Below are 21,398 nucleotides of genomic sequence, written 5' to 3' on the forward strand. Positions count from 1 at the left end.
TATAGTTAACAATTTATTTTATTGACAGTTTACCCCTTAATACTGGACACGTCCGAAAGCGTACTGTCGCTGGTAAAAAGTTACCAAACAACTACGAAATAGCAAAAGTGATAGCATATGCATATAATATGGTTTCATTCCATGGGTGCTCCACCGCGAGAGAGATATGATCTATAATGCTAATGACAAATCCGGGCGGCGGCAACGGCCAAGTGGGTGCATCAGATACTGCGACGCCTTGTTGGTACGCAATACCTCTCAATGTGAGACATTAAGAACGTAACTTTCAGCTTTTTGCTCATGAACAAAAAACACTCCTAAATTATCGTACTCGAATTATCCTAAAAAATGATATAGTGCATAATTTTTTGTAGTGGTCAACAAAGTGTATTGAGGAACCATATTCGTCTAAATATACCCATTCATCCGTCAGCGTGATGCCCACTCCCAATATATGCCGATAAACCTCGGCTTTCTCGTCGCCGCACATTTTTCGTGGCCAAGCTACGCATTAACACCTGCGTAGGGATTTCAGGAGCGTAAGGAGATTACGTGAGGTAATATGCCCCGAACCAGAAGGGGTGACTACGCAGCTGATAAATATGGGCGCGAGGGGATGAAATGCTGCGTCACTATGTCACTCAAAATCACTAATCAATGCGCAGGTGCAAAGTAATCCGTCGTGACTTGAAGAGAATACCTTATTACTAGCAAAACAGTACGTCAACTTCATAATAGACCTATATAAGGATATGTGTTCATCGATTCGGGAAATATGAACTTTAGCACACAACTGAGTCTTGCCTAACAACTTGGGTTGTCTTCTCGGGACTCAGGACTCACCGGCTGAGGGACCTATGAATCGTCGATATACAGGCTGTTTTAGGAGGAATCTGCCATGCATATATGAAATATGAAAAAGATTTAGATAACCAGAAATAAACTTTAATAAACCAGGACTTACCCGAAGAGACTAATTACAAAAGAGAAAAACTCTTATGTAATTCTTCGTTCAAACTTTCGCGGGTACTCATCGATAATTATAGCGCGACTCATAGACAATTATAGCGCCCATTTTCGTCCAACCCTAATTATTCAATGTCCTTAAAAACCCAGAGTATTACATAAAATTTCGAAAAGGTCGATTATCCAGGAAAAACCGTAGTCATGGTAACTACAAAGTGCATCCAAAAAATGTTTGTGTTGCCATAGCTCAATAAGTAGGGAGTCGCGAGCCCATGTTTATGGACCAAAAAATGCTAAAAAAAATTGTCTGCACTACCACCTCATGAAGTATTGCAGATTTCTGCGCGCATTCGCGCTGGCTGCCACTAACAAGTAAGTTACTGTAAGTTTCATCGTTGCCAACATGAGTCATTGAAGCAGTATTTCCATGCAAGGTTAGAGCAGTGCAAATAAGTTACGGCGAAGAAACACCGGTCAAACGATGCCAAAAAATATGATACATAGAAGAACCCCGTATAATGATTAAAACGGGTAGATCCCAAGAAGACTGGAGTTCGGGTTGGTAAACTACCTAGTGTTGTGAAGCCCCCTATGCCAGAGAAGGATCTAATATTTACATGTCATAATATATTGATTTTCACTTGAGAAGAGGGAAAATTCCCCCGAAGAAGACCAAGAGATAAGCCTTTGGTACAGATAAAGAAGGCCAAAAAGAAAACGACGTAACTGAAGGAACTTGTTGGGGGAATTGAGAAATGGAGGACTGTGATACCAATCTTATGGTCTAGCTGCACGAAACATTAACACTTACGAGTTAATTGCTAAATGCATGAACGTGATAATGAACTCAAAAATGCACCGTGAAACCACCTAAATTCTTTATTTTAATAATTCATTAACAGAAAATAGAATCAGCTCTTATATTGTCCATGCATTCGTACAAGCTCCGTTCCGGTCCACACAAATCGTACAAGTATTTAGACATTAACTAGTACGGCGTAGTGTATCGTGTAACAAGGCCGATACGAATTAATGAATGTGAAGTCAATAGTATAGTGGAAGTTTTAAATATCCTCTTCCAAATATATCCATTAGGTTGTTATGATTTAGAGACTGGTATGAGGTAAGGTGGTTCTCTATATAAAACAATGCTGTTATTTTGATAAATTTTACCCACATGAGCATATGTCATACGCAAGTTCATATTGCTTCTGCGCATCTATTTTTAATAATTACTGATCGCGACATTGTGATACCAGCCAATGAGGTAAGAGCTCTCTGATTTACTCTCTTCGTTTCAAAAACTACAAAGCCTCAATCAACGTCGGCTTCCTCGTCACTATACATTTCTCGCGGCCGACCGCACCATTAGCACCTGCGTAGGGATTTCAGGATCGTATGGAGATTACAAGACGGGACACCTCTAACGCCAGGAAACAAGGTGTGAGGGAAGAAGTGACTAAGCAGCAGAGAAATATGGACGTGAAGGGATGAATTGCTGCGTCACGATGTCACTCAAAATCACTAATCAACGCGCAGACGCAAAAGATTCTAAACGCACTTCAACATCCGACCGTGCACAGTCATAAATCCTCTCCTCCATGGGACTAATCCCAGCCTCCAGCCCTTCAGCGCACAATCCCCTACATATCCCCTCTTCTCCCTTTAAAAGAACTCGAGTGAAGGTAAAAACCACGTATTTTTTTTAGGATCCGCCATCACTGCCGTCATAAAATTTAATAAAGGCCTCGTTTAAAACTTGCGTCGACCCTCTATTTTTTTTGCCAATCCTTTTGCGTTACCACTCGTGCATTTTCAAGAGAATAACATACTTTCTGAATTAATAAAAAGGTTTACACGCTTTCTGCGACGTATTTCTCGTCGTAAAATTCAATTACTGCGTCGTTTAGCCTTGCAACGACGCTGCTCTCCACTTCCTCGGCCTACGCAGATATTTTATAAGCTAGCATAGCTTTTCCCAGGAAAATAGCTTCTCATCCTCCTATTCTGAACGATCCTCGGCTCACAAAAACTACTCAATGAAGGCCATTAAATAACAAGGGATTATTTTTTTTAAATTTATCAATTTCATAGTCGTGCACCAGATTTCTAGAATTGAATTTTACAACCGGTTACCGCGAAAGTACCACAGGTCAGAGGTGGATCCAGGATGGGGACAAGGGGGGGCCAAGTGGGGGTAAAATTCAAGCAGCAGTGGGGGTCGGAAAAAATTACCATTCTATCTAGTGTAAATTTCCTACTCAAGGAGGTAGCTATGCCCCCTTGGCCCCCATAGATTCGCCACTGCCTCAGGTGGAAGTTTTTGGAGAAGCATTGAATAAAAAGAGATTTAGGGTAATAATAAAGTGTATGCACATTAAAAACGGAATTTTAAAAAATAAGAAAAGATTTACCGGGGCTAAATTGCTATGCATGAAATAGTGTTACGTTTTCCACGGTAAAATATCCTTGGATTATTTTCCAGTGGTGGAAAGCTTTGTATCGCAGTTGAAAATCTATTCTCTCGTAGTAACTCTAAGATACTCCTCGTATCTCCAGAAAAATAATACTCATTGCATGGCCAGGCTTTTCGTGTAGATGTTCTCAAAACGTGACCAATCAACTGTTGCAATGAATTTACAGACAGATTCAAATAAATCAAAGCTAAAAATATTTTTCATCAACAATCGCACTTTTTTTCGGCAGCAAATGAAATTCAATCGCAAGGACTGGCTCTAGAGCCAGTACCCACAGTGAAAACAGATTTTTCTACCTTAATACGTTACCACTTGAAATAGGTGGAGGTTTGCTTGTCAAGTGACTCTCCCTTTTGAGTGGCATCTGTAAAATCAGTATGCACATGACTGTAAGAACTGTAACCCCTAAACCCTGAGTGCGTCCAACGAGACTTCAGGCACCTAAGCAACAATGTAGGGACTGGGTAGCCTAATGCTCACGTCGTGTTTCCCTCTACCCTGGAAGTGGTGGCGGTACATGTTCGCAGTAGCAAGCACTCAGCGTGACCTCAGGGGAGGTTTAGAGGTAGGATCACGTGCAAGGGGAAATACGGAGGCAAAAGAGGACATACCACATCCCAGGCAACGCTGTCAACACAAGAGTAAAATTAGATATGGAGGAAGCTGAGGTAACTTTACTTTGAGAGGTAGTTAAGTGGCAATTAAAATATCAGGTTATTTTACACGCTTGAGTTAATCGTATACTGATCAGTTTGGTTTTTCAGAACATCAACATTCAGAGACTTCTTCAAAATTTTACTACACCGGGTCAATATTTTCTGCCTCCATAATAGCCGATCAACACAAACCACCCCAGCATAGTAAATAAATTAAAAGTACTTGCGAATAATTCCACACCTTATTCGAATTCAACGTCCTGAGTATCCAGCATGCTATGTGTTTCCATGAAGCAGTTTCACAAAATAACGCCATTGACGGAGTCTTTACCGCCATCATCAGGGCTACGATACGATCATCTGAGGCAAGGTAACTGAAAATGTATTCCAGTGAAACTTCAGCAACCATGAAGAAAATTGCGCGAAGTAAAACCCCAGAAACATCTATTCACGGTACCTGCCACAAATAACAATAATCATTCAAGATTGTCGAGTGATCATCGGTCGAAATATGTAAAAGATTTATATAATCTTAAATATACTTTCGTAAACCAGGATTTACCCGAAGATACTTATTACAAAAGAGAAAAACACGATGATTGCATTTTTCGTCATTTAACACTAGAACCGCGGAGGGGGTCAAATTGACCCCTTATGATTTTCAACATGTATATTTCACACCTAATTTTTTTTTTCAAAAACCTGACATTTTCTGACTTTTAATTAATTGTAAAAAGGCGTATTCGTGCGAAATTCCGACGCTTTAGGACTATTTTTGTGAACACTAGAGAACAATATACCTAGATCCGCGGTAGGGGTCATTTTGACCCCTGCTCTGTGATCGATACCGAACTTCATATTTTCGCAGAAGAAATTCACCGCAAGCATAATTTTCGAAGGTCGAATGTGTGTGAATGGCATGGATCACCTCTGTCGTTTCTTATTAGGCCGCAGATAAAGGTAACTTGCCCAGCGGACGCCTGAAAGAATGCGAGAGTCGAGCCGCGTAGAAATGGACCTACGCGAAAATTTCCGGGGACACCCCTTTCCTCGGCTACCCCCACTCAAGGCTCCTTCCTTCCTCTACTGTCTCCCCTACCAGTGTGGCGTCATTGTAGTTGCCATCTCTATTACATGAATAACAATGTATTACTTCGCAATTCACCCGAATTCATCAGTTTGCGCGGCAGTGCTATATTGCGTGAAGCGAGAAGTCGGATGAGTCGAGGGGGTGAGGGGGAGTGCGCCTCGTATTGGTTTTCACAGAACGAGCACGTCGTGAAGAAAGTGGGGACAAGGACTGGTCGGTATCTATGGATGCACTGGAAGCTTTCATTGCAGTATTGTATGCGCGTGGTTGGTACGGAGCAAGGAACTTGGAGCTTGACTTTTTGTGGTCCAAAGAATGGGACTCACCCTTCTTCTCACAAACAATGAGTCGCGATCGTTTCCGCGAAATATTGCGGTACTTGAGGTTTGATTTGAGAACGGAGAGAAGTCAACGGCTGCATACTGACAAATTTGCACTTTGCTCTCACCTTTGGGACTCTTTTATCATGAACTGCAACTCTTTGTACAAACCAGGGCCTGAACTCACGGTTGACGAGCAGCTTTTTCCGTCAAAGGCAAGATGCCCTTTTACACAATATATGCCCAATAAGCCTGACTAATTCGGCATAAAATTCTGGATGCTCTGCGATGCTAAAACTAAATTTATGTGTAATGCCATGCCTTACCTAAATAAATCAGACGAGCGGGCACCAGATGTAAACATAGGTGAGCATGTCGTTCTGAAGTTGTCTGAATCATGCATGAAAAAAGGAAGAAATATCACTACTGATAATTATTTTACTACTGTGAAATTTGCAAGGGCTCTAAAAGCCCAACAAACAAGCTTAGTGGGTACTGTAAATAGGAAAAGATGGGAAATACCTCATGAGGTAAAAGCAGCCAAAGGACATCGGTAGTCCACAGTATTTTTGAAAAACAATGACGCCTCTCACAGTTTATCAGGGTAAAAGGGAGAAAAATGTGATTGTACTAAGCACTATGTATCCCAATATCACAGTGAGGGAAACTGAGAAAAGACTTCCTGAAACTATTGAGGTTTATAATAAAAATAAATCTGGTGTTGACTCTGTTGTTCAAATGGCTAGGCTTTACTCTGTTCGTGCTGCCACGCGACGCTGGCCAGTACATGTTTTTTACAACGTATTGGATATTGCTGCTATCAATGCTTACATTCGCTTCTCAGAATGCACGGGGGAAAAGATTTCACGTCACGAGTTTCTCAGAAAGCTGTCAGAGGAGCTTTCGGTGACAAATAAAATTGTAAGGGGTAGACCCAATTTACAAGCAAATTTGGATTTGGACCTGAAACTTCGAAGCTGGAGAATCGACGCAAATGTCAGTTACTTGAGGTATGCTCTGCGAAAAGCAAGAACAAGTCATCCTATCCTTGTATGGAATGTAAGAAAGTTGTCTGCGGTCCATGTACTTCGACAATGCAAGCAATATGTCTATCCTCTAAGCCAAAAGATAGAAATTAGTTTCGCAATGTGAAAATTGTACAAAAAAACCAAAGTAATCAATGTGGTTCACTTACCTTTCCTACACTAACCTTGTTCAGTTTTTCTCTTTTTACCCAACTAAACGAATTTATTCTACATTCTTCATTACTGTATGCTTCTCTGCACCAATAAAAGGGTTTCTTTTTCTTAAAAAAAGTTTACATTTTTCCCCCATCCTCAGCCGAACATACAGTAAAAATGTGAAAAACGCATTATTTGTGCAAGGCGTGTAGCCTATCTAGCGCTTATACCGCCCATATATCATTCAAATTTCATTGTAAATCTCAGATAGTTCATTTCACATAGTGCAGTGTCCAAAAGAAACCCAGAATACTACAAATATGGCAAGAAAAGACGAGGAGTCAAAATGACCCCCTCCGCGGTTCTAGGTATACGAAAAAGTCAGCGGTTCTAGTGTTAAACGATGAACGAAAAACAAACATTTCCCATCGCATCCTTTCATGGGTAGAAACGAAACAATAGACGGAAAACAGAACGGGAAATCGAAGGGAGCCTATTATTCCGCAAACTATAACGGAATTGACGAAATAATATTTAATTCACATTATTCACGGAAAAGCGTAAACCTCCCGTGAATTCGGAATAATAGTGACGTGAAACGTTGCTGAATCGAAACTTGAAGATTGTACGTGGTGAAAGGGCTCTATATTATCAATACAAGACACTTTGCTACTTCCACAATATATTTTAAAATTTTCGACCGGTTTTGGCTGTTACAACATATATATAATTTCTGTGCTTGATAGCCGAAATCGGTAGGAACTTCTTAAATATACTGTGGTATACTTACTGTGGTACTTAAGTATAAAACAAAGTGTCTTTTACTGATAATGTGAAACGTTACTACTTGAACCGTTTGTATCATTTGTTAATGTATTTTCTGCCAACGCATATAACAATACGACATATTTCTTTACGTAGAAACTAATGTATATTTTATATTACTGAAGGGGACAATATTATTGAAGTATGGCCTTAGGTAGGTGTTAGGAAGGGTTTATGGAGGTTTTGTCAGCTATCCAAAACAAATAATATAAAATAATAGTTGATTTTAAAAACGTTCTTTCAACGAAGGCGGCTTCATCAAGGCAAAAAAGTACAATTGTGATGCAATAAATGCGAATATTTACTTCTTTTGTTTCTTATATTTTTAATTTAATGCATATTCCAGCTCATAGAGAGTTGTAGACTCAATATTCTGGAATTGTGTCAAAATTTAAATCGAAACTAGCTAGAAATTAACCACGAACAATTTTTTCACGTGTTCGGTTTCAATAATTTTCGAATTACCGTCAGGTGGCGCTAATACGGAATGTATTCAAACCGGTCGTGTGAAGAAAATTGTTTATGGATAATTGCAGGTCTTAATTTACTTATTCCAGCTATTCGTCACGACTCTGATGATTTAAAAATAAATGAAATAATATTACGGTGACGAGCCTAAATTTTACTTTATTCGTAATTATAATGGTAAAAAAACACCAGATCATTTTATTCTAAAAATGGCATTTATATTTAAGAAAAAGTCGATGTTTAAATAATTCTTTCAAAATTTTTTACAAATTCTGTCATTGAGTCCCATATAAACAACAGGATTTTCAAAAGTCATTTCCAGGAATCAAGGCAGTAAAAGCCTTTTTTATGGCTTCCAGTCGAAGAAATACAGTCATAAGTCTACATTTTGAAATTTTCATGAAAATTATAAATACTTCGTTTCTCGAACCAATCAAATTTCGTTCGCTGTAAAACGATTCCATTAAATACGAAATCGGCATCAAAAAGATTGATAGCGAATCTGAATTTCTCCAATGGGGAAGTTTCAAAATGCAGCGATTGTGAAAAAAAGTACCATTTATATTCCTTTCCAAAATTAAAATCAGACTTCAGAATCAGAATTCGGAACGTTGAAGAGGAAAAGAGTGGAAATTGAACAAGAGAGAAGAGTCTGTGGATAGAGAGTGCTCTGATCGCCCACAGTCAATTAGTCCCGCGATGGCGAAAAATTCGCGAATTCTCGCTAACGAGGTCGAGTCCGAATAAAGAGGCGAACGCCTTAAATGCAAGGGGGAAGAGTGGAGATTCGCGGCGCATTTCGAAACTGACAAAAGCGCAGCGCCGCGCCGGTGTGTAGGCGTAACAATCGCACCCCTGGAGGCGGACCGAGGGAATTCGGACGAGCGGATGTGGAATCGGAATGGAATGAAAAGGCGAAGAGAAAAAAATTGAACAACGAAACGGAAAACGAGATTCCCGCGGTCGATTCCCGATTTGACCGCAACGGGCGTTGAGAATTCTCGGAAGCCGTTTCCATGGAAACGAGGCCTCACGTGTTCAAACCACTTTTTCCTGCGTCATATTTTTCCTCTATGAAACGTATGTATGCGGAAGGTAGAGTATTCCCCGGACAAATCACGTTCGCTTACACTCACCTGCACTATGATAGTCAATATTTTATAAACAAAGAAATATTAACCCAGTTTTTTTCCTTCAGTAATATCTTACTTACGCAAACATTTCCATTCTGTTCCGCAAAAAATAAAGGTTCCCATAATAACCCTATAATTGCTAGCATTCTCGGACTCCTACAAGGACCATTGAGACTTAAACCTAATTTCACTACAAATTACCTTGAATTAACTTTGCGTAGCTTTAAGATGAGAATTTGAAATGGACGTGTGCTAGTTCACAACAACTTCAAATTGGTACTTCTACTCAGGTTGACTTTTATTTGAAAAATATTGATCTCCCTACTGCAGCTGATAGCAAGGTAGATGTTAATATATAGCGATTGTCCAAAAAACTATCCGAAATATTTTTTAATTGATTTCATCATTTTTTCTACGTTTGAGTAGCGATGGGTAAATAATTCATATATTTGTGTGAGTCATTGTAAACCCAGTGGCGTTAGCTGGTGTGATCCAGGGTTAAGGATATTTTTATGTCCTGATTTAGGGTGTAAAGGATGAGTGGGAAAAATCTTTCATAGAGATGAATTCGGAAAATCGAGTCATTTTCTTTTACCTATCCAGGGAGTATACTAAAACTTACAATTTTACGCAGCTACTACACTTATTTGTGCAAATTTATTTACGGTTAACGTCTCATATTATAATTTTCAAATCAGATCAAAAAGATCTAATTTTGTTGAAGTGTTCATTTATATATAAACGTAATCTCAAATACATAAGCTCAATCATAGTGACTCTAGGTATAAGTTTAAGACGTTTAATAAAAATGAATAAAATCAATGCATCTTATCATTTTCTACGAAAGTGATTAAGTTACTAGTACAATTTACAGTACAAGGTTATTCTAAATGATGGCCCTATTTTCAAAACTTTTTATTTATTCAAGTAACAATCCAAAATGAACAAGCTTTATACCATTGAAAAGAGGAAGATTTCAAGTTTTTTCATAATGTGCGTTATCAATTCAATTTAATAAATTTAAAAATTAATCACAATTAATTAATTTTTAATAGTTATTTAATTTTTGCTGATGAAGTTGAAATTTTAAATTTAATAAAAAAATTTTATTCTTGCAATATACCACTGTGTAGTATAAAGTGAACCTTCTGACAAGTCTTATGGCTTAGATGGACCATGTTGAACATGTAAATAAAAGCCATTATTACTTTTTTTATTGTGCATACGAAGTTTTTAAAATGGATCCATCATTCAGAATAACCTTGCGCTGTAAACTGTACTGGTAAATAAACAACTTTCGAAGTTAATGACAAGATACACTGATCCTCTTTTTTATAAGATCTCTTAAACGTACACCTAGAGACACCATGAGTGAGTTTATCCAACAAAACGAGTATCGCAACAGAGCTAATAGAGGTGGCACATTTCCACAGGTTTATTTCAAACCTGTGGAAATACCTCTATTTTCTTTTAATAATTAATAAAATTAATAAACTCATTTATTGCTCTAGGAGTTTTAACTCCTTTGGAACATACAAATTATTAAAGTGGTGAGCAGTACAATTAACATAGTAATAAACCAATCTGAAAAAACAAATAAAGGAAGTGACAATATGCATTACTAACAATTGACATATACAGTGTTTTCATTTAACAACGAACTGGAATAAGAATAATTTCTTTTTCTAACAGAAAACGAACATTAAACATACCAAGAGACAAATAACACAACTTTATAAAAGGAAATGAAGCTTAAAAAATGAAAAAAAATAACTAAATCACTACTTCTCACACAGCAATAGGTATTAATTACATCAGTGAGCAGACAAATGTTTATTTAACGATTATTAAATGAATGCATCCTGTAAGTAATAAAAATGAATATTTAATACTTACAGGATGTCATTCCACTACAATTCGCCTGATTTTGTTACTTTTAAAGCTAAGTTCTTGTTGATATAATCTGACTGTTTAAGTTTGAAAATGTGTACCGTTTAGAATAACCTTGTATATTGGTGGATATTGCTAGTAAGTTTAAATTTACTCATGTGTTAGAATTCCACCGGATAAAGCCTGGAACAACATTCCATATTCGCAGGGAGCCTTGGAGCCGCCGTGCATCCGATGGTGACCGTGACGAGCACGCCGTCCTACTCGTGCTGTCCGGCGCCGCCTTCACAGCAACCTCAGCAGCAGCCTCCGCAGTCCGCCGCGCAGGGGGGTAAAGGGGGTCCCGGGGGCGGGAGCGGGGGGGAGCTGACGACGGTGAGGGGCAGGGGGGGGCCCGGGGCGGATTCGTCCTCATCGCCCAGCCACAGCCACCAGAGCCACAGCCTTGCGTCCAGAAACTCGTCCAGAAAGTCCAACAATTCCCTTCTACTGCCCACGACGGGCGCCTCCAATGGCCGCTTAGACGGTAAGAAAGCAGGGTTCGAACGAAATCGATTCCCGAAGGTCTTGTAACTTTGTGAGCAAGTAAATAAACTTAGGAGTGAACAAACAAATGATGAACCTTTTCTCACATTTTAGACAGATACCACATATTGTGTAATGTCAGACCCAAGGGCGTACCCAGGATCGAAACTATGGGGGGGGGGCAAGCCATGGTTGTTCAAGTCATAGGTAAGGTTTAAGCATGGAAAAGGTTAATGAAATCAACTTTTTAAGGAAACTGTAACAGCTCTTTATTAGTTTTTAAAATTATTTGCTTGAAAAATATTATTTTCCTTAAAGACATTTGCGATTTTTGCTTTTGGGGGGGCAGCTGCCTCTGCTGGGTACGCCCATGGTCAGACATGAATGCAGTCTAGATTATTTTTAATGCAAATCATGCATGATTCCTCTTCGAAAGAACAATTACCAACTTCAGAACTTGAATATCTCCAACACTCGCTAGGTTTTCCTCTCGTCAGTTTTCACTTCACTGACAACGAAATTACTTTCCTAAAGAGCAGCCTTCCATCTCCTAAAATAATCCTCTCCTAAAAGAGCTTGCTGTCAAGCATTTCCGTACTAAGTAGGGATTGAGTAAAATGAAGGGAATGATATAAATCGATACGCACTATACAGAAATAAACAAAAAAGCGCGTACTTGCCCACTCACTACGATAGTGATCACACTCGTATCAACATAAAATACATATAATAAATTACACAAAAAAATCACTCGCACGCCCACGTGCCCTCTTAAAATATTTTTTTACTTGAAGCTACAAATTTTTACGTAGACCAACCCTACTCACGCACTCAGGTTTTCGAGGATATTTCCTGCGGTGATGAATGAGAAAAAACAAACAGGTTAATCACTACTATCCAATTTTGAAATTTGCCAGCTAATATCTGACGGATTCTCTAATTTCTCCTTGGCTATTCCTTACAAAATGTAAAATTTTGAATTCAATGCATTAAAAACAATTATAACATCAAAATATATAACTCAATTTTACACAAAATATACGCAATTTTAATGAAAATAGTTTCTTCTCCCGCCAGTTTACGGTTATAACTGGCTTTTTAGGGTCACAACTGAATTTAAAAACATTAAAACGTGTATTTTTTCACAAAAAAAAAGAATTTCGTGATAATGATGATAAAAATACATTATATTTACAGTGAAAATCCCTGTGGAGCCAACAATCTCGCTCTGCTTCAACCGTAGGGGCTCATGAACAGCGCTTCCCATTCGTGGTACGTTTAAATGCCCAGATGATCTAACTCTTTGGCAGAACTACAGGTTAACTGACATACCGACCTTGTATTTATGATAGCATCGGCGGCCTGTACTGAAATCTGAAATTCGCCACACTCTTTCCGGAAAACAATGTCCTGACTCCATGCCCTTCACAGACAAAGAGCCAAAAATACAACAGCAACACACGGAATAATGCTCATTAATACATAAGCTGTGACGCCTTAACTTTCTGCAGCCTGCATGACATATTAAGTGTGCTGATTGCAGCCAATTCAGGATGTGAACAAAGTTGAAAGCGATGGAAAGTGGACTAAAATTGAATAAAAGTGGCCATTACCACATATGCATTTTTTCCTTGACCTAGGCTCAACTTTTGCTTAAAATTCTACAATATTCTTTGCAAAAAAATTTCGTACTAATTTTATTCCTGAGTACGCACAATAACCAAGATTGGGGAGATGATGCCATGTGACACCTGCCAGAGTAAAACCTGTAACTCTAATATAGAAATGTTACCTACAAGGAAATACTTAGGTGACTTTTCAAGATGAAAAATACAGTTTAAACCAAAAAGCCTGTTTAAAGTTTTTTTACATAAAAACATACTGCTTTTTAAGTGGCGTTTTTCTATTTTACAAACGGAAAACAGATAAGACTATTTATATGTATTTTTTTCAATTGGCACATTTACTGCCTGCTTAAGTCGATCGTAGCACCTTTTTTCCTCAACTTACGTCCAAACAAAGATTCGGATTAAGCACAGTAAGTGAGTGAGTGAACATATCTCGATAAGCATTGGTAGATAACGAAATTCTACCGAATAATTTAAAAGTCAAACATATAATTACACATTGAAAATCCTATTAGTAAATTTTTCAAGCATCTGTAAATGTTGTATGATCTTAGGTTTTCCCGGCGTATCAGGTGCAGAAAAGTCTCTCCGGTTTTCCACGAGAAACTTTTCTGCATCTGTAAATGTTTTCCATGCATATATAGTACGTTAGTGTATTCAGTTAGAACATTAGTTTGCCAAGAATCAGAAATTAATAATAAGCAGAATTTCCGTTTCATTTTTATCATGAGTCGATTACCAATAAATTACATTGTTTTCATTAAAAAAAGACAGTCATGTGTGCAACTATAGCAAGTTTTATACCTAACCTAGAACTGAATTGTATCTTTTTGAAAACTTGCCATGAGAGCCAACACAAATTTCCATATAATAGAATGCAATGTTCAGCAAATAATCCATAGAGCCCCAATCAGTTGTATGCCAATTGATATAGTATTTTAAGATGTGCATATTTTCAATATTCTCTAAAGTGAAATTAATTCCGCTATGCTCAAGAACTCACTCCAACTTCTCCTTATTATTTCCAGCCGACATTCGCCACTTGGTGACCCGGAAGGCCAGCGTGGACGTGCTATCCGTCCGCGTCCCTTTGAAGGACATAGCTTGCTACCTCTCCCTCCTGGAAGGAGGCACCCCTGAAGACAAACTAGAATGTGAGTAATTAAACTCAACCTCCCTCACGTATTTCCAGTTGTGGAATTAGCATTTTTAGTTTATATTTTATCGTGGATTTGACGTCTCAAAATTCTCCCGAAAGGTTCATAACAACTAAATAAAATTCACTAATTCTTCATTAACTTTCTAGTATTTCATTATAAGTTTTCCTGGATATCACACAATTACTTATACCACTTCTTTTTTACAGAGCGCGACCCGGGTTTCTATGAATTATCATCATCATCAATAATTCATTATAATTCATTGAAATCCGGGTCGCGCTCTGTGGAAAAAGTGGTGTAAGTAATTGTATGATACCCAGGAAATTCATAGCAACTTCTCATTTTCAATTTCCGTGATTTCCAGAACGAATGTTTTCAATTTCCCTGGCCTTATATCAGTGGAAAATCAATGACTTATCGATGCATTCGCTGACCATTAGTTAAAAATAATCTTTTTGTTTTAAATTCAGCGTATAACTTGGATTACTCTTAATTTCCAATAATTAATGAGCAGTTTTTACTTTAGTCGACGGAATATGTGACTCACTGATCTGGTTCATTACAAGATACGCCAATTAAAGCCGCTGCCACGGAGCTTTAGCGTACTCCCGCAAAGAAGAGTTCTCCTCACTGATGAGGAAGGAAGGGGCTAGCGAAAATAATTCGGGGTATCTTTCAACTTATTATTTTCTATCATTAGGTTCCTAAATATATAGGATGTATTGTTTAATATTAATACCGTAAGATGCTCTTATAAAAAGAAATATTAATTTTTTGATGCCATAGATTATTTTCTTTAAACTATTAATTTTGAAGAATAAATATGAACAGTAATATTTCACTCAGATGCAACAGGGAGATATTATTCCACATTATTTTCAAGATAATTTCCCTCTTTCACTTCACCACTCTGTCCCAGTAAGATGCTCATGCATATTTTGAATATTCTCCTCGCATGGAAGAGATCACGTCGGCACTCAAGGCGGATGGATATGATAAAAAAGCAATACGTGAAAACAAAGAAGAGTTCTGGGTTTCGAGGAATCAGTGCCCCAGGGCGGCTCAGAGATCTTGGCAGCTACCGGTGGGGAGGCAGACCCGTTGCGATTTCACGACCATCCCTCCCCCATTGAGGCTGACTTTTCCCAACCGGCTCGTATATGCATGTTTGCCAGTCTGCCTTTTCTCTTTTCCTCTCCATCCGTCTTACTTATTCTACATCTTGAAGCAAACAAAATCCGCAGTCTCAAATCCGTTTGCACGATTTCGTCATCGGTACAAATTTCGGAGTTCAACGGACAGCGAAAAAGAACAGCCAATTGTAACAATTAATTATAATAATAATGTCTTTAATATTCACAGGTTCCCCATTTACGATCATATTAATATGATTGGACTAAACATTTCAAAACACCGATGCCCAAGTGGGACTCGAACTCGCGACCATCCAGTGTTCCCACTCAATCTAAATTATAAAATTCACGGTTTTTTTTCAGGTTTTCACGGTCTTAATTTCATCAAATTCACGGTTTGTAGATAAACCATTTTAGGCTGGAATATTGATCACGTAACAATCATCGGCCGCACATTAACTAAAAATTTAACAAACGCGACAGTCACCGTGAATATAAACGCAGCAACCAAAGTGCTATCTCTCCTGACGTCACATATCGCTTGCAAAATTCTGCTCCGGCTAACGGTTGTGAGCGGGAAAATAGAGGGACCAGGGTGCCAGGGAAGTTAAGAAGTTTCTGAATTTTCGCAAGCGTTAAAGCACTTTGGTTACCAGTCTTCCGGATTTGGTGCAGGCTTAAGGTCAATGTGTCATCATGGAACACGGACCAATAATTGCGCTCCAAATACACGTGTCCAGATAAATCCGTGGCCATGTCTGCGCGTGACTGACCTTGAAATATGATCGAAATATCAATTTTTCTTTTAATCTGTCCATCGTAGTTCTACGATCGTAAAATCAAGATTGAGAGATTTTTAAGGTTTTATGACGAAATTCACGATTTTTCCAGATTTTTTTCACGGTACGCGAAATTCTCGGCTTTTTCACGGTTTTAAGGTTTTCTAGGTTGAGTGGAAACCCTGCCATCGGTTCGGTGGGCGAAGAATTAACCCCGCCGCTACCGAAACACTTCAAAAAATAAGAAATTAAAATAAAATTCTAAACGTAAACGTTCCATTGAATAAACCAAGCAGCCCGTTAGGTTAAAAATATTCAATGCATTACCAAGACAATATAATATTTATTCAATTAATCAAATTGTCAGTTTTACGCCTAAATGATACATTTCTGTGACAAAATGATATTTAAGCATTAATACTTTTGAGCTCCTTCCACGATTTTTTTCACGCAACCATTGCACGAATCATTTCCACATAAGTATAATTTTATCTGTGACATATTATACATACTACGCAATCCAATAAATCCATTAATTCAATATCCAAATCATGCATTAAAAAATCTGATGCAAGTAACTAACAAGGATAGCTTTGAAATTTCTTGGTAGGATCGGGATCAATTTTTCCAAAGAAATGATTTTATCTAGATAATGATTTGATTCGCTACTTTTTTTTACAGTTTTTCCAGAGTATAAATTTCGCTTGGAATGGTAAGTATTCGATAATTTTGAAAGGGACTTCGAACAAAATGGCATCAAACATGGCAGTGCAAATTTTCCCAACCTACCCACCCATATCGAATCGTTACTCCGACCTTGTTGAGGGAAAAGGAGAAAAACTCGAACCGCACGAATACCTTTCTCACGATAAAATCAAAAATCTATCTCTTCACCCGTCGCGACGACGCGTCGTCTCTTCCGCAGAATCAAACCCCTTTCCGTCATCCACTCCAGCCTTTCTCTCGATGTCGGATTGAAACCATCACCGCTTCAATATCCAAGATGATTCGCCTCGTGACTCTATTTCTTTTTAAAAAATACAAAAGGAATAGAAGATGCCTGGAAACTAACCAATGCATTCGCATGCTTTCTCTCTTTCTTTTGCAGTTATGTTCCGTCTCTACGACTCGGATGGGAACGGAGTCCTGGACACCAACGTGAGTTACCTTCTCCAATCCTGACATACAGACACATACGAATAAGAAGCACGCTCCCTTTTTCCCTTTCAGAGTAGAGCGCCTTTCCTCCTCAATAGAAAGTATCACTCTCGCTGCACCGCCTACGTCTCCTGACGTATTGTGAGGTCGTGTCGAGCATTCAAAACAAGGGATTTCACAATCTTCTCTATATCATAAAAATTGCTGTGCGTTAGTCTCGCTAAAACCAGAGTACATCTGGACCGATTTTGCTAATTTTGCTTTTAAAATGTTTGTTAAAGTCCAGGGAAGGTTTAAAAGGCGATACTATTATGACGCAGGACACATGAAGCCCTGAAAGGAGCCCTGATTAGCTTTTATGAGAAATACATGCAAATTTCGTTATTATTATCTTCAGACCTTAGTTTTTTTGGAAATTTAAATAAGTTATAATGTTCAAATATAGTTGAAACACATATCATTGGAAAGAAAAATAAATACACATTCTTATTCTTGCAATGGATTTCATGTTACTTGTGATTAACGGTGGATTTTGAAAAAACGTTCATAAAAATTATGAAATTGTAGCGTTTTCGGCTTAGTGTCCCCTTGACGACCGTCAGTATTGTTAATGCATTTTGATATCTCATACTAATTGTATGTTAATTCTTTAAACGCAAATTTAAGTTTTAAATGCAAATTTCGCCAACGCTTTGGTAAATTTATACATATTCATACGAGATTTTTTTCTTCATTGCAAAAAAGTTCTTATGAGGGTTATAAATAAAACCAAACGTTACCAAATATTTTCATTTAGAGTTCTTCAAGGCCTATACTCCAGGACAATGAATAAATATTAAACATAGAGGTCAAGAGAAAGAAAAAAATCTGAATTCTTTATATATTAAAGTAATTCATCATTTTTTTCCCAGTGAATTAATTATTCAATACACTCAGATATGGAAATCATGTTGAATATTTTGCACGCTTTAGGTTGCAAAGCGGTTCAGTATAGATGATGGGGATGATTCTAGAGATATTTTAGTGTAAAATAGGCGAAAATATGAAAGCAATTTGAAAAGGGAAAGAAAATACGATCGGAAACGGAAAAAAATCTGTTGCTAAAAAGAAACAAAATTATCACATAAAAGTTTTACAGGATAAAAATTGATCTTATTGGAAATCTAATGTTTTCTATAATACGCACTTATCAAAATTTTACTATTCTGTCAGGTAAACATGTTACTTCAGTTGGTTGCGACCGTCTTTCATACACCTTCATCGTATCTCTCCGCACTTCATCGGCCTGGAGAAGCCAGCTGCAATGCCGGCGAAACATTCGCCTACAAAGATGGGAACACGCAGTGCATATTCCAACTCTCCGCACAATTTCACCATACCGCGAAAGTCTACACAAGGAATTTACCTCAGCACCTCATCAGAATAAATTTCTTTTCTTTATTGAGATATACGCATATTTTGGATAGCAGTCAATTCTTTGCACCGTGAAAATTTCGAGATGAATATTTTATTTTTGGTAAGTTTAAAACAAGCCATTAGTCATGTAGAAAAGGATCGGTCGAGCGGGAGCCATACTACCTCTTGAATTCCACCCCTGCATTACCATTCCCGGAGTGCAAAATGACCTAAGATGTCGACGCACCCTAAAAACGACAATAACTAACTAACTAACCATTCCCGGCACTTTCTCACTCGCCATAATGCTTTTTTCCACGTGTCGTGAGAGCTACTCCCGGGAATTAAGTCCTCTGAAGTAGCTGTGATTTTTAAATCTAAGTTTCGGTCTGCCGCAATTGCATTTTAATCGATTTAGTGCACCCAAATTTCTCGCTCCTTGCACCTTAAATCAATTTTAAATAAACTCTTTAATCCCAAAAAAATTAAATTAAACTTTACTGATAAAATTTTCTTTGAAATATTTGTCTCACATCCTCGAAGTTCAATTCCTTTATATGCTTCGACTATTAATTTGAACCGGATAAATGAATGTTAACAAAGGATTTATATGGATTTTAAATCAAGGAAGGGGATAATGGGAGCTTGGGAAGAAAATAAAACATCTCAGCAAATTTGCGCCACCTATTGTTAATAGCACCATTTAAATCTTACAGATATTTCACTCGATTTCTCTCTTCCCGACTTTCATCCTTCACATCCTTCACTTAGTAAAATCATCTCCATAATCGTTTCATACCGCCCACACGCCCCTAAATCCAATTCCATGTGCCACAAATTCACTGTTGAATTTTTTACGGATAAACATTGACTCTTGTCTATTTTTGTCTGATGATGATACACATATAGTTCACCGAAACACGAATCAATAATATATTTTTGACAGTGGAAAAATCTGCAAAGTACTCATAATTAAGTTTCCTTTTGGAATCGAAAATTTTTCCTGACGCGTCTATTAAATATCGTCTATTACAGGAATAAATTTTGACAGTGGAAAAATATGAAAAATATTCTTCACTTTCAATTTTTCTTTGTGAATCAAAAATTTGTGCCGACGCGTCTCTTAAAAATATCCTCTCAATATTCATGTTAGGTTTCCTTGGTTATTTAGACTATGAGATAAGCACGGCCAGACATCCAACACACTCCGTCAGTATACGCTTCACACACACAAAGATCACTTTTTACCTCACTCAGTCTCTCTCTCAAGCTTTCATCCTTTTGCAAGTGAGGGATACATATCACCAGCCGTCTTGGGAAAGGAAAATAAAATCTGGCCTTCCATCACGGCGCCGGCGGAGACCGTGTCGTTGAGGAAACGACGAAATAACGCTCCCACCCCCGTTGTGCGCAAAATTTTTCCTCTCTTCCGGACGTATTGTCATTTCCACCCCTCCAAGAGTTTTTCCCTTTCACCATCTGGCATTTTCCTTTCTGTCGCGAAATGGCGACATGAGTCAAGGAGGATTTAAAGGAGGTTGTCTATTGAGACGAAGAACTATTTATTAATATCACGATTTTTAGAAAAAGTGGTTAACAAATTCTATTTCACCGATTGGGGGGCAGTGAAAATAAGCTTCACTGGCTAGATTGTCTGAAATTTCATAAAGTGTACCCGAAAGAGACTAGATTCGATTCCAAAGGACCAAGCGGATCACGATAATCAAAACATAAAACTTCAGATTGATGCTTTATTACGAAGCAAATGGAATAACTAACGGATGCAACCATTCTAACAGAGTTTAAGGTTGAGGTTGTCCTTAGAAACGAAATACTATTCGTCATTTTCATGAATAAATTTCGAAATAAGATTTTTAAACTGTGTCTCATCGATTGAGGGCCACAAGAAATAGGCTTCACTGGCCAGATTTTCAGGAAATTTCATAAAGTGTACGCGAAAGAGACTAGATTCGATTCCGAAGGACCAGGCGGATCACGATAATCAAATAAAAACTTAAGATTGATGCTTTATTACGAAACAAAAGGAATAATTCTCGGATACAACCATCCTAAAAGACGTCTTACAGCAGATTGACAGCCCACGGCACACAAAACTCGTGGGCAGTGGCGCAGCGAGGGGAGAAGGTTTGGGGGATAAAAACCTCCCCCAAACCTCAGAGAAATTTTAAAATTTAATCCATTTTACTTAATTGGATAAGCATTATTAATAGAATAGTGTTAGGGTTAATAAAATATCCCTCATAAATCCGTAAAACTCGCCATTTGTCTCAAAAAATTTCTGGGGGAGAGCATCCGCACATCCCGTATTCCATACCCCCAGTATTAGTTGCTCCTAAAACCCCCCTAGCCTTAATTCCTAGCTGCGCGCCCTCACATGGGCCCCACGTCGTGGGGAATTGTCAAAATATGGCATACCTAGTCAATAGAAGAATAACTAAACATCACCGGTACGATTTCAAAATTAACAACGGAGATGTGAAAAAATAACAAAAACAGCATTTTTATTCTTGCTCTATGGAATAAGGCCACAAAAATTTCAATTCACGCTGGAATTGTTTTTAATAAAACACGTTAAAATTTCCTTATAGTTTAA

General features: G+C 38.0%; 1 protein-coding gene across 1 annotated transcript in view; it reads left to right on the forward strand.

Annotated features, from left to right (window-relative positions):
- LOC124164960 (diacylglycerol kinase beta) overlaps nt 1–21,398 on the forward strand; it is a 651,622-nt gene that overhangs the window by 566,115 nt on the left and 64,109 nt on the right. The window contains exons 6-8 of the mRNA XM_046542198.1: nt 11,215–11,532; nt 14,188–14,313; nt 17,340–17,389. Coding sequence (XP_046398154.1) covers nt 11,215–11,532; nt 14,188–14,313; nt 17,340–17,389 — 494 coding nt within the window. The remainder of the gene's footprint in view (nt 1–11,214; nt 11,533–14,187; nt 14,314–17,339; nt 17,390–21,398) is intronic.

Source organism: Ischnura elegans, chromosome 9, assembly GCF_921293095.1.
Source record: "Ischnura elegans chromosome 9, ioIscEleg1.1, whole genome shotgun sequence".
In the NCBI taxonomy this organism is placed as follows: domain Eukaryota; kingdom Metazoa; phylum Arthropoda; class Insecta; order Odonata; family Coenagrionidae; genus Ischnura; species Ischnura elegans.